General features: G+C 44.3%; 1 protein-coding gene across 1 annotated transcript in view; it reads left to right on the plus strand.

Annotated features, from left to right (window-relative positions):
- Positions 1-15,109, plus strand: part of LOC126474707 (agrin-like) — a 273,963-nt gene that overhangs the window by 20,758 nt on the left and 238,096 nt on the right. The window contains exon 2 of the mRNA XM_050102185.1: positions 9,530-9,745. Within this exon, the coding sequence (XP_049958142.1) occupies positions 9,530-9,745 (216 nt within the window). The remainder of the gene's footprint in view (positions 1-9,529; positions 9,746-15,109) is intronic.

A 15,109-nucleotide genomic window follows, 5' to 3' on the forward strand; every position in this document is an offset into this window, starting at 1 on the left:
TCGATGATTTGCCGTTTATTACTACGAACTGCGACCTTCCTGACAGGAAATCACGAATCCAGTCGACAACTGAGACGATACCCCATAGGCCCGCAGCTTGATTAGAAGTCGCTTGTGAGGAACGGTGTCAAAAGCTTTCCGGAAATCTAGAAATACGGAATCAACTTGAGATCCCCTGTAGCTAGCAGCCATTACTTCGTGCGAATAAGGAGCTAGCTGCGTTCCACAAGAACATACCGTAATGTCAGCTCCTTGCTTCACTGTTGGCACTACATGTGGTGGCAGTTAATGTCCTCCAAGCATTCGCCAAACCCAGACCCTTCCTTAGGACTGCCATGGGTTATAGCGTGATTCGTCACCCCAAAACACTCGATTCTAGTCATCTGCTCTTCATTAGCGCCGCTCTTTTCACCACCTCAAGCGCTGCTTACCATTGACTACAGAAATATGTGGCTTCTAAGGAGGTGCACGATCATTGATCCCCACTTTGGGACTCCCAAGTGATTTCTTCGGATGATGTCATGTGATTTTTTGCACCCACTGTCCGCAATGCTCCACGGTCCTGTACTGACTGCAGTGAGTAAGATCAGCTTGGTCTTGATTTAGCTGGGGTTTGTTCCTTGACGTTTCCATTTCACAGTCACATCACAAACAGTCGACGTGGCTAGCTTTAGAAGGGATGAAATGTCCTTCGTGGATTTGTTTCTCTGAAGTGACATCCAGTGACAAGTTCATGTTCGGAGTCATGGAGTTTTGCTGACCGACCCACAACACGATATTCCCGGTCTCCATTTATACTGGCGGGTCTGCCCCTCTTGACGTCTATCAGTCAGCTATGCATTACATAGATTTGCGCAGATACTCTTGATCAGCTAGTGTACAGGGTATCGGGTTCGAGTCCCAGTCCGACACACAGCATTAATCCATCAGGTTGTTTCAGAGAAGAAGCTTTCTTTCCGCCACAGAATGAAACCTGTATAAAATCAACTCATCTTTCTTACAATAAAAAATATGTATATATTTAACGAGTCAGATTGGAAGATTACAAGCTGTCTGGCTTGCCTCCTTCCATTTATACTAAATTAATCTGCCCTTTGTCGCAACTGGTTATAGGTAGGACACTTGGTTAACTCCCATTACTTTAATGTATTACATGGAAACGTATTTTATAAGAATTTCAGTGTCATCGGTAAAGGCGCTAATAGTTCCAGACTGTGAATACGTGAGAAATGCACAGCTCGCACACTGCTCTGAATGCGGCAGGTGTGTCGTGGGCATTAAGAGCTTTGTGACGGCTTCAGTGTGTCAAGTGGCCTGCAAATCTTACGGAACCTTCCGATCTTTTTCACTAAGTCGGGGTTAGCGGCCTGTGGTACGACTCGCCTCTTCAAATGGTCGAGGACAACAATTCCAAGTGCTTGCTGGGATACCACAATTTATGGCGGAAATGTACAAGTCTTGGAATGTGGGGGCAAAGCACGGTGAGGACAGTGACCTTGAAAAACTCAGAAGTGTTAAACAACGCTCCGATTCGCCAGTCGCCGGCTGACATCAGACGGGAATTTCTAGGACAAACTATAGAGGACGAAGTGCTCTGATTGGCCCTTAATTGACGATATTTTGGGATGGGAATTTGTAAAACGTGGCACTGACACGCTATTGATTGAAAATACGAGTAGTAACGTTTTTCCTGATTGTCGTTTGCAGACTGATTGGTCCTAATTGCGGAGCTGAGTGTTGGTGGAAGAAAAAGGGGCAATTTTGGTTTGATTGTTTATCGAGATAGGTCGCTGGTTCCAGACATGGTGGCGCTTGGAGGTATCAGAGTCCTGACGAGCGAGATTCTGATTCTCTTCAATGACCACGGTCCTCTGACTTACCGCCACAGCAGATTGGTGAGAGTATACAAAGTGGTGGTTAATGTTTAGATAGGAAGTGTACCGTTGCCACAACTCTCGTTTGATGTCGTATTCAATCGACCACTGGGGTTTCTAACTTAATCGTTGGATTGTAGTGGATTAATGATTTAATGTCCAGCTAGTATGCGGTATCCACCCCTCCGCTTTTCTATCTTGTTAGCTGTCGACAACAGTTAATGTTGTTTTTTCATAGAATGTTGATGCGAATATTTGGTAACTGGTAAATATAATAAATAGTTGGTTTATGTTTCATTTTCTTTTTTTATTTGAAGGTGCACGTAGTTCCCTTCAAACCAATTATATGTTCTCTTGATTGAGTAAATACATATAGTAGGATCATCGCAATTTCCCACCTTATATTCTACGTTAGGGCATTTGAAGATAGCGATTCTGTTGCATTATTAGGAGTTAACATGGAGTCTTAAGGCGAATGTGACGGGATCTGGGTAGGTCCATTGGTAAGCTTCACAATCTCACACACCGGGGCATGCTGCAAGATGAGTCCCATGCTTGCAGCAGAGAGGTAGACGAATACTGCCCCGTCTCATTGGACCTGTTTTCTACATCCACATCCACATCCACATCTACATCTACGCACATATTCGGCTGCAAGCCACCATATGATGCATGGCGGGCGGTATATTTTTCCACTAATAGTAATTCCATTTCCTGTTGCACTCGCAAGTAAAGGGAGGAGGAAATGACTATATGGCTCCATACGAACCTTCTCTTATCTTGTCTTTGCACTCATTACGCGAAATGTTCGTTGGCAACAGTAGAATCGTTCTGCAGTCAGCTGCAAATGCCGCTTCTCTACATTTCCTCAATAGTGTTTCACGTAAAAACGTCGCAGAGGTCCCCATTTGTGTTCACAGAGCGTCCCCATAATACTCGCATGTTGTCAAACCTGCTAATAAGGAATCTACCAGCATGCCTCTGTATTATAGTACCGTAGTACAAACCCCTGTGTAAAAGACAAGAGTTCTCATTTTTTATTATTGTTTTCGTTCTTTGTAGGTTGGAAAATTTGTAGAGCAGTCTAGAAACTGCCATACTTTAATAAAATTTAATTTTAGTTTCCTTAGGGAGCAAGGTGGGGGGGGGGGGGGGGGTCAAGTGCACATAAATATGTAAACGGCAAAAACACAAGAGATTACTAAGTCTGATCGGCGTAGGAAAACTGATGACTTTCAAAACCCATTCCAGTCGTCTCGTAGTGGATAAATATAGGACCTGTATGGTTTACAAGGGAATCTTATACCGTTATTCCTAAAAAATAATGGTAATTTCACGTTACGGTAATGGAAGTATATAGCGATCACACACCCTTCTGTGCAAAGTAGGCCACATAGCTCAACAATATTGAGTTCTGCTGACTGCGGTGACCAGGGGAGATGCGACAGTTCGTGCTCGTGTTCACAAAACCAGTCCGGGTCGATGTGAGCTGTGCGAACAGCGGCCCTGTCGACTTGGAACACAGCATAACCATTACGGAACAAACACTGCATCATGGTATGGAACTTGTGGGGCGGCGGGTTAATAAAAATTAATAGTAATTAGGAAATATTAGACTATTGTTCGCCGTCTTTTACGAGAGCCTGGAAACTATTTCTGTGGTCAGCCAGAAAGCGATGGAGAACATCCTGACCATAGTTCCCAGTCTGCAAGTCCACATTCTCGTCCGGCCCACTGAAAGGAATGTTTCTATTCTCTGTTTACTATGATTATAAACCAAGATTTTGAGTTCTAATTGATAAATTTTCACACGTACAACATCGTAATATTCATTACGTTAGTACTAATAATAAATCTCTCTATCCTAAACAGCACTATAAGCAGTTCAGAGGCGACCTCTACGGTAAATTCCGATTAAATGGTCTTTCGCCGTGACTTCTGGTGATCAAAATAGTTGCTCGCCACAAAAGCGGAAAATAATTATCACAACTTACCGTGCGGATTTGTTAACATTACGGGCGGCACACTAACAGTTACTTCCGCGGAATGTAAGCGATAAAGGACTGTGTGCAGTCCTCGTGATTTCACTTCCTATTTGTACCAAAAATATGAGTTTAGTTGCGGTCTGACTGTGACGACATCCGAGTCAGCGCGTACTCTGGCGTTTGGCTGACGCGTATCGTACGGTAGCTGGGTGCAAAGTGAGTGAAGTCTTGCCTCTCAGGCCGTTATTTATATACGGGCGCAGCGGACGGCCAGTAGAAAATCTACTGTTACCCGCTCTATCCTCATGGTAGTAGCCTCTAAACTGCCGCCTCCTCGGACACACAATATTTTATAACACGGTTATGAAACAATTTAGAATCTTCGTAATTTTTATATGAATGTAGTTAAGTTGGTTGAAACCACAGAAAAAGTTTTAGCTCGCCTGCATTTAAACTTTGCCGTCTAGAACTTTTAGAACGGAACTGACAGTAGAACATGACCTCTGAACTACAATTTTAAAGGACCTTTTTTTGTTGTTATTTACATCTAGCCTTTGACACTTGTTATAGCTCTATTATTTAATAGGTTTCATCACGTGCTGTAATCAGAACTTTCTAGCATTAATATAACAGATACTTAATCTCCTACAAATAAGGACGATTTTGTTCCAAATTTAGTTTTCAGTAAATTCCTCGAAAACTATTAGAGGTAGCTCAATGGGGTGAAGTAGCTACCATTTTTATGTTCAACTGAAACTTCATACGAATTTTCATATTTCTAAGTTTAATATTTAGCGCCTTCAATTTTTCTTAAGAACATGGTTTCTGACAAAAATATTTCTTTAATCACATTGACACTTGTACCAGTTAATTTTGACATACATCTGCACGTTATGACCAATTTTTGTCTTGCTAGCTTTATTATTTAGCGCCACTTATTTTTTTCTTAGAACGTTGCATTTATGGAAAGATATTCATGTGATCGATTTGAGATTTGACAATTTAAACATTTACAAACTGAAGCATATGTTGACAAATTTTGGAAGAGCATCTTTAACTTTTAATTTCGTTCTTAAATTATGGTGCAATACTTGTGTGCTACGCACAGATGCGTTAAGGTGACGTGGCGCTACTAGCAGTGAACTGGGGTAAGTCCCGGCACACTCGCTCATCTCTGTATTTCTCAAATGATACTGCGCTTTTCTCGCCACAAACTGATTCACCTAAATGGTCACATAATACTTGTCAGTAGCGTAACCTTGCAAGGTAACCATGGGGTCCGTGGAATACTACAACGGGGCTGCCCATATCACCGAAGCCCACCATGTTTCACTCTTGGGAAGTAGTTGGAAACAGTGGGAAACAAGACAGGTCCTACATACGCTTCTCGCACTGTTTTCATATTTTTTCCCGACCCCTGTGTATTGGAATTTTGCAAGCTACTAGACCTCTGCCGCACTGGCCTGCTGGCCTAGTGTGGGCGCCAGTCTTAATGAGGCCGGACGTCAAAAATTTGAAAAAAAATCGATTTTTCAAAAATATTCCTATTTGGCAGTGCACATCTTCTTGAATAGTTTGAAGTATAAAATACATATATTTGAGAGATCATAATGCACGTTATTTGGTCTTAAGTGTAGCAAGATGATGGTGATAGTAAAGCTTTCCTTGAGGTTCAAAAACGTGCTCCGTATGGAGCTGAGACTGTTGTGCAGAAGTTTGAGTGTGTCGGATATGTACAGAAAAGACTTGGTACTAGACTTAGAAGGCTGATACAAGATTTTTTAGGACAAAAATTATCTGATTGTAAGGGAATAAAAGGAAGAGGGCGACTGACGAATGCAGCAATTGACAAGCTACAGACATATTATGGCTTGGCGATAAGAAGGAACACAGGGGACTTGAAACATATGAAGCAAGCAGTTTAGGCCTTATACTTCAAGAAAATGTCCACAGACAATAACCCTATCCACAACTTATGCCCAAAAGGAAGCGAATCATGGTGTGGCTACCAAAGGTCAATTGCTGCTGGTGAAGAATATCATCACAGGAACCGAGCGAGGTGGCGCAGTGGTTAGCACACTGGACTCGCATTCGGGAGGACGACGGTTCAATCCCGCGTCCGGCCATTCTGATTCAGGTTGTTAGTGATTTACCTAAATCGCTCCAGGAAAATCCAGGGATGGTTCCTTTGAAAGGGCACAGCCGGCTTCCTTCCCCGCTTCCCTAATCCGATGAGACCGATGACCTCGCTGTTTGGTCTCTTCCCCCAAACAACCCAACTCATCACAGCAATTCTCTACCAAATGCTGTAATGGAAGCCATCACACCTATGTTCAGGGACCTTGCAAAAGAAAACTTATTGAAGAAATGTTTTCATGGCGGTACCCAAAACCCAAATGAAAGTTTTAACCAATGTGTATGGAAAAGATTGCCATATGCCATTTTTGTGGTAAGAAATGCACTTGCTATTGGTGTTTATGATGCAGTTTCATGTTTTAATGATGGTGTGCAAAGCAGGAAATACGTTTTAGAGAAAATGGGAATTAAGCCCGAAGTGAACTGCATCGAATCTTTGTATGCGATAGACAGAGAGTGTCTAGTGAAAGCAGGTAAATCGTTTTTGGAGGTGATAAAATCAAGAAGAGTGCATCATAGGAATGTGAAAAGGAAGAAAACTGATTTAGAAAACGAAAAAGAACCTGCTTATCTTGCTGGACAGTTAAAAAAAATGCCAAATACAAGCAGAAACTTTATCGGCCATTTTCCGCAAAACACATTTCTGTAGTTACGCACATGTCACATCCAAAATAAATGTTCTATTACTTTCAAACTTGGTATGTTTATTAAACACAAACTCCTTTATGCAAAACTCTAGAATTTTCCAAATGTATTAAAAACTGTGATGAAAATTGAGATGAAACTTCCCGGCAGATTAAAACTGTGTGCCGCACGGGGACTCGAACTCGGGACCTTCGCCTTCGGCGGGAAAGAGCTCTACCTATCTTTTTTTTCTTTTTTTCTTGCATTTTGTTCGTTATAGTTCGTTGTAATTGTTACTGTTACTGGCGGACGTCCCCTGACGCCCGTTGAAGTTCATTATTGATCCATTCACTCAGGTTTTTTTTTTGTTTTTTTTTTTTTTATGCAGAGGGCAGTTAACCCTCTGACCGAACACGCTGAGCTACCGTGCCGGCTGCACCTATTTGAGCTACCGAAGCACGACTCAGGACCCGCCCTTACAGCTTTACTTCCGCCAGTATATCTCCTACCTTCCAAGCTTCACAGAAGCTCTCCTGCAGACCAAGCACTCCTGGAAGAAAGACTGTTGCGGAGACATTGCTTAGCCACAGCCTGGGGGATGTTTTCAGAATGAAATTTTCACTCTACAGCGGAGTGTGCGCTGATATGAAACTTCCTGGCAGATTAAAACTGTGTGCTGGACCGTGAATCGAACTCGGAGAGCTTCTGTGAAGTTTTGAACGTAGGAGACGAGGTACTGCCGGAAGTAAAGCTGTGAGGGCGGTCATGAATCGTGCTTGGTACCTCACTTGGTAGAGCACTTGCCCTCGAAAGGCAAAGGTCCTGAGTTCGATTCTCGGTCCAGCACACAGTTTTAATCTGCCAGGAAGTTTCATATCAGCGCACACTGCGCAGCAGAGTGAAAATTTATATTCTAGAAACTGATATAGTTAACTATAAAATTTGAGATTTTTCTAAACATGAAGTTTAAAATGTAACAGCTCATTCATTTTTTCATGACTTAAGTAAATTGTAGAGTTTCATACATCTGTAAGTATGGTTTGTATGCTGCGCAAAATTCATGGAAGAATCTCTCTTACTTATGAAGAAAAGTGTACCTACAGCAAGAAATGCAACCAATAGAAGGTGAAAACATGATGAAATTTCACATGTAAAAAAAAAATATTTTGTTATTTTGTGGGACATCTGCTGCTATGAGTGTGAATCTTGAATCCTTCCCGGTCATGCTGGCAATGTCTTATGAATTTAATTTGTAAAAGTACCGGGTGATCAAAACGTCAGTATAAATTTGAAAACTGAATAAGTCACGGAATAATGTAGATAGAGAGGTACAAATTGACACACATGCTTGGAATAACATAGGGTTTTATTAGAACCAAAAAAATGTAAAAGTTCAAAAAGTGTCTGACAGATGGCGCTTCGTGTGATCTGAATAGCAATAATTAGCATAACAAAGTAAGACAAAGCAAAGATGACGTTCTTTACAGGAAATGCTCAATATGTCCACCATCATTCCTCAACAATAGCTGCAGTCGAGAAATAATGTTGTGAACAGCACTGTAAAGCATGTCCGGAGTTACGGTGAGGCATTGGCGTCGGATGTTGTATTTCAGCATCCGTAGAGATGTCGGTCGATCACGAGACACTTGCGACTTCAGGTAACCCCAAAGCCAATAATCGCACGGACTGATGTCTGGGGACATGGGAGGCCAAGCATGACGAAAGTGGCGGCTGAGCACACCATCATCACTAAACGACGCGCGCAAGGTATCTTGAACCGTCCAGCAATATGGGGTGGAGCACCATCCTGCATAAACATCGTACATTCGAGCAGGTGTTTATCAGCCAGGCTGGGGTGATGCGATTCTGTAACATATCGGCGTACCTCTCACCTGTCACGGTAGCAGTTACAAAACCAGAATCACACATTTTCTCTAAGAAAATAGGCCCAATAACGGTAGATGTGGTAAATCCAACCCATACCGTGACTTTCTCGTCATGCAATGGTTTCCATGACATCTCTAGGATTTTCAGTAGCCCAAATTCTGCAGTTGTGGGCGTTGACAGACCCTCGGAGCGTGAAATGAGCTTCTTCGGTCCACAACACGTTACCCAACCAATCGTCATCTTCCACCATCTTTTGAAACGCCCACACCGCAAATGGGCTCCGCTTCACTAAATCGCCAGGTAACAGTTCATGATGCCGATGAATTTTGTACGGATAGCATCGAAGGATACACCTCAGTGGCAACCAATCAGTAGTGTATGGAATGCCGGTGCGATGTGCGACTGCACGAGCGCTGACTTCCCCATGCATAGACGACCCCGCTACAGTCTCCATTTCTTCCTGAACTGTCTCAGCAGTATCACGCCTTGTGCTGGGTCGGCCACTACGGGGTCTATCGTCTAAACAGCCCGTGGCTTCGAACTTCGAAATCATTCTCGCCACAGCTGCATTTGTCAACGGACCTTTACCCGTCCGAATCCCCTTCCTATGGCGATAGGATCGTAACGCTGAACTAGCACATTCCCCATTCTGATAATACAGCTTCACTAAAAGCGCCTTTTCAGGTAACGTCAACATGCTGCGACTGCTGGCGCACCTGATTCTCTCTCTCATTACAGCTCCTTTTATACACGAGTGACATGCGCAGTCACTGACATTTTGCTGTCCAGCGCCATCTGTCGGACATTTTGTGAACTTTGTTATTTTTTGGTTCTAATAAAACCCCATGTCATTCCAAGCATGTGTGTCTCTCTATCTACACTATTCCGTGGTTTATTAAGTTTTCAAATTTATACTGACTTTTTGATCACCCGGTATAGACAGTGGAAACTGAAATGTGCCGTGGTGCCTCTCGTGCTCCAAGTCGGCCCCCTCAACGCCTCCCCCTGCCTGTGCTGCGGCAGATCCGTGCGAGTCGGTGCGGTGCGCGCCGCCCGAGGTGTGCCAGCTGGACGCGGACCGGCAGCCGTCGTGCCGCTGCGGGGAGACGTGCCCGCTCGACCTGACGCCCGTCTGCGCCTCCGACGGCCGCACCTACGCCAACGAGTGCTCGCTGCGCCAGGAGGCCTGCCGCACGCGCAGGGCCCTCACCGTGCTCTTCCGCGGCAAGTGCTCCGAAGGTAACAACACTCTTCCTTCCGCTCTCTGCGCCAGCCACACCGACTGGTCTTAGAACCAGTGACTAGAAAATCCAGAGGCTAATCGAACACCTGCATCTGCATTCATACTTTTGTAAACCCTCGTCGCCAGTTTTGCAAAGGCCTCGTCGCTACTGCTGTGGAGGCCGAGTTGCCACTGTTGTTACGTAGACCGAGCCTGTGAGTCCGTGAAACGGCTTCTAGTGCAGTAGACCGCTAAGACAATTTCTCGCTGCACCTGGGTCAAGTAACAGGATCGCAGAACGAAGATACTTCAACACTCCAACAAATTAGTCACAAAATCACACAAATGAGTTAAAAGATTTACTTATCTTTGTGACTTGTTGAATGATTAAGTCTGTAACAATGCATGTAATGTTGTTGTTGTTGTTGTTGTAGTCTTCAAAAAATCGCTCTGAGCACTATGGGACGTAACTTCTGAGGTCACCAGTCCCCTAGAACTTAGAACTACTTGAACCTAACTAACCTAAGGACATCACATACGTCCATACCTGAGGCAGGATTCGAACCTGCGACCGTAGCGGTCGCGAGGTTCCAGCTGCAGCGCCTAGAACCACTCGGCCACTCCGGCCGGCTGTAGTCTTCTGTCCAGAGACTTGTTTGACGCAGCTCTCCATGCTACTCTACCTTGTGCACGCTTCTTCATCTCCAACTAACTACTGCAACCCACATCCTTCCGCATCTGATTAGTGTATTCATCTCTTGGTCTCCATCTACGATTTTTACCCTCCACGCTACCCTCCAATACTAAATTGGCATTCCCTTGATGCCTCAGAACATGTCCTACCAATCGATCCCTTCTTCTTGTCAAGCTGTGCTACAAACTCCACTTCTCAAGAATTCGATTCAGTACCTTCCCATCCTACCTTCAGCATTCTTCTGTAGCACCACATTTCGAAAGCTTCTATTCTCTTCTTGTCCAAACTATTTATCGTCTTTGTTTCACTCCCATACATGCCTACATTCCAGACTAATAATTTCAGAAAAGACTTCCTGGCACTTATATTTATACTCGGTGTCAACAAATTTCTCTTCTTCAGAAACGCTTTCCTTGCCATTGTCAGTCTACATTTTATATCCTCTCTACTTCGACCATCATCAGTTATTTTGCTCCCCAAATTGCAAAACTCATCTACTGCTTTAAGTGTCTCATTTCCTAATCTAATTCCGTCAGCATCACCTGATTTAATTCGACCACATCCCATTATCCTCATTTTGCTTTTCTTCGTGTTCATCTTACATCCTCCTTTTAAGACACTGCCCATTCCGTTCAACTGCTCTGTCTCTGACAGAATTACAAGGTCGTAGGCGAACCTCAAATTTTTTATTTCTTCTCCGTGGATTTTAATTCCTACTCCAAATTTTCTTTTGTTTCCTTTACTGCTTCTCAATATACAGATTCAATAACATCGGGGATAGGCTACGACCATGTCTCATTCGCTCCCCAACCACTGCATCCCTTTCATGTCCCTCGACTCGTATAACTGCCGTCTGGTGTTTGTGTAAATTGTAAATAGCTGTTTCGCTCCCTGTATTTGACCCCTACCACCTTCAGATTTTGAAAGAGAGTATTGTCAAGAGCATTCTCTTTCCTTAATCTATCTTCTAAGATAAGTCGTAGGGTCAGTATTGCCTAACGTGTTCCAACATTTCTACGGAATCCAAACTGATCTTCCCCAAGTTCGGCTTCTACCAGTTTTTTCATTTGTCTGTAAGGAATTAGTGTTAATATTTTACAGCCGTGACTCATTAAAGTGATATTTCGGTAATTGTCACACTTTTCAACACCTGCTTTCTTTGGTTCAAATGGTTCAAATGGCTCTGAGCACTATGGGACTTAACTTCTGAGGTCATCAGTCCCCTAGAACTTAGAACTACTTAAACCTAACTAACCTAAGGACATCACACACATCCATGCCCGAGGCAGAATTCGAACCTGCGACCGTAGCGGTCGCGCGGTTCCAGACTGTAGCGCCTAGAACCGCTATCTTTGTGATTGGGATTATTCTTCTTGAAGTCTGAGAGTATTTCGCCTTTGTCATACATCTAGCTTAGCAGATGGTGGAGTTTTGTCGGGGCTGGCTCTCCCAAGGCTATCAGTAGTTCTAATGGTATGTTGTCTACTCCCGGGGCCTTGTTTAGACAAGTCTTTCAGTGCTCTGCATGTAATATAACACAAAAAGGCCTTCAACGGCTAAGCGCAAATATTCATAGATAAAGTTCACAGTACACAGCAAATGCAGTTAACAACTGTCTGCTCAATTCTAACAGTTCTCTAAACGACTTTCACTGCCTAAGGCAGCCCTGGACGATGAGCTATAACCATGTGCGCGAGAGCTGCTCCTCTATCTTCCCACTAGGCTTCTGTCTGTTGGCGTCCGGTCATTGGCAGAACACACTCTGCCGACAATTGGCCGAGACTAAGTCGATATCTTCATTCTGCCTACACTATGCTTGCCTACTCCTCTTTTAGAATACTGCTGCGCGATGTGGTATCCTTACCAGATAGGATTGACGTAGTACATCGAAAAAGTTCAAAGAAGGGCAGCACGTTTTGTCTTATCGCGAAATAAGGGAGAGAGTGCCACTGAAATGACACAAGATTTAGGGTGGACATCATTAAAACAAAGGCATTAGCGTTGCTGCAGAATCTTCTCACGAAATTCCAATGACCAACTTTCTCCTCCGAATGCGAAAATATTTTGTTGACAACGACCTACATAGAAAGAAACGATCACCATGCTAAAATAAGGGAAATCAGAGCTCGTACGGATAGATATAGGTGATCGTTCTTTCCGCGCGCTATACGAGACTCGAATAATATAGAATTGTGAAGGTGGTTCGAAGAACCATCTGCCGGGCACTTAAATGTGATTTGCAGAGTATCCATGTAGATGTACACTATGAGGTCAAAAGTATCCGTACACCCCCCAGCATTGTGCTGCCAGCTATTGCCAGGTACTCCATATCAGCGACCTCAGCAGTCATTAGACATCGGGAGAGAGCAGAATGGGGCGCTCCGCGGAACTCACGGACTTAGAACGTGGTCAGGTGAGTGGGTGTCACTTGTGTCATACGTCTGTACGCGAGATTTCCACACTCCTAAACATCCCTAGATCCATTCTTTCAAATGTGATAGTGAAGTGGATACGTGAAGGGACACGTACAGCACAAAAGCGTATAGGCCGACCTCGTGTGTTGACTGACAGAGACCGACGACAGTTGAAGAGTGTCGTAATGTGTAATTCCAAACTGCATCGAGACCCACTGTAAGTACTATGGAAGTTAGGCAGGAGGTGAGGAAACTTGGATTTCATGGTCGAGCGGCTGCTCATAAGCCACACATTACACCGGTAAATGCCAAACGACGCCTCGCTTGGTGTAAGAAGCGTAAACACTCGACGATTGAACGGTGGAAAAATGTTGTGTAGAGTGACGAATCACGGTACACAATGTGGCGATCCGATGGCAGGGTGTGGGTATGGCGAATGCCTGGTGAACGTTATGTGCCAATAGTAAAATTCGGAAGCGGCGGTGTTATGGTGTGGTCATGTTTTTCATGGAGGGGGCTTGCACCCGTTGTTGCTTTGCGTGGCACTATCACAGCACAGACCTACATTGATGTTTTAAGCACCTTCTTGCTTCCCACTGTTAAAGAGCAATTCGGGGATGGCGATTGCATCTTTCAACACGATCGAGCACCTGCTCATACTGCAGGGCCTGTGGCGGAGTGGTGACACAAAAATAAAATCCCTGTAATGGACTGACCTGCACAGAGTCCTGACCTGGATCCTATAGAACACCTATGGGATCTTTTGAAACGCCTACTTCGTGCCAGGCCTCACCGACCGACATCGATACCCCTCCTCAGTGCAGCACTCCGTGAAGAATGGGCTGCCATTCCCCAACGAAGCTTCTAGCACCTCATTGAACGTATTCCTGCAAGAGTGGATGCTGTCATCAAGGTTAAGGGTGGGCCAACGCCGTACTGAATTCCAGCATTACCGGTGGAAGGCACCACGAACTTGTAAGCAGGTGGCGCTCGTGGATCTCGCCCAAGTGGCGAGTCTCTATGGCACTGGCGCCAGCTCGCATCTTTGCGCCAGTGGTTCTTTTGCCCTAAGTGTGTCTTTTTCGGACGACGCAGCAGATACTCTGCAAGCCACCTTAGGAAATGTGACTGAGAGTACTGTGTGTACCACTGTCACGTACCCATTTTTGAGTTCCAGTCGCGTACGCTTCGCAGGAAGAGCGACTGCTTGTAAGACTCATTGTGGGCTCGAATCTCTCTATAACTTTAGCTCGCGGTCTTCGCAGGAGGTATACATAGGAGGACTCTTCTCGGAACGCGCACTCTCGGAAGTTTGACAGCAGACCGTACCGTGATGCCGGTCGCCTCTCTTGAAGCGTCTGCCAATGGAGTTGATTGATCTTCCCCGTGGCGCTTACGCACTTACTAAATGGACCTGAAACTAAACGTGCTGCTCTGGTTTGGATCTTCTGTATCATATATATTATTTCTCAAGTCAACACCCCTCTTCTGAACACATTCTAATCGAAAAGGGATCAATGAGGTATCGTTAGGAAGATTTTTTAACCGACTTCTGACATTGCATATCGATTTTGTGCCAAAATTATTACGTAAAAGAGACTTTTAACAATTATAGGCAAAAGGGCATGATGGATGCCCAGCTTCACATCTATATTTTACGAAGTTAACTTATTAATCAGGGATGACAGAACCCCGTTTTATATCATCTTATTATGAACACCATTTTATTTATTTTGAAGTACTTATTTACTGTATAAATTCTGTACAGCTTTGTCATGTATAATAACAGTGACAGCTGCAGCAGTCTATTACCTCTGCCCATTGTAAGAGCTGACTTTTCTAAACGAAAACAGAGCTGACTTTTCTAAACGAAAATACTTTCCGAAACAAGAAAGATATGTCCCCAGAATGAGATTTTCACTCTGCAGCGGAGTGTGCGCTGATATGAAACTTCCTGGCAGATTAAAACTGTGTGCCCGACCGAGACTCGAACTCGGGACCTTTGCCTTTCGCGGGCAAGTGCTCTACCATCTGAGCTACCGAAGCACGACTCACGCCCGGTACACACAGCTTTACTTCTGCCAGTATCTCGTCTCCTACCTTCCAAACTTTACAGAAGCTCTCCTGCGAACCATGCAGAACTAGCACTCCTGAAAGAAAGGATATAGCGGAGACATGGCTTAGCCACAGCCTGGGGGATGTTTCCAGAATGAGATTTTCACTCTGCAGCGGAGTGTGCGCTGATATGAAACTTCCTGGCAGATTAAAACTGT

Source organism: Schistocerca serialis, chromosome 4, assembly GCF_023864345.2.
Source record: "Schistocerca serialis cubense isolate TAMUIC-IGC-003099 chromosome 4, iqSchSeri2.2, whole genome shotgun sequence".
NCBI lineage: Eukaryota > Metazoa > Arthropoda > Insecta > Orthoptera > Acrididae > Schistocerca > Schistocerca serialis.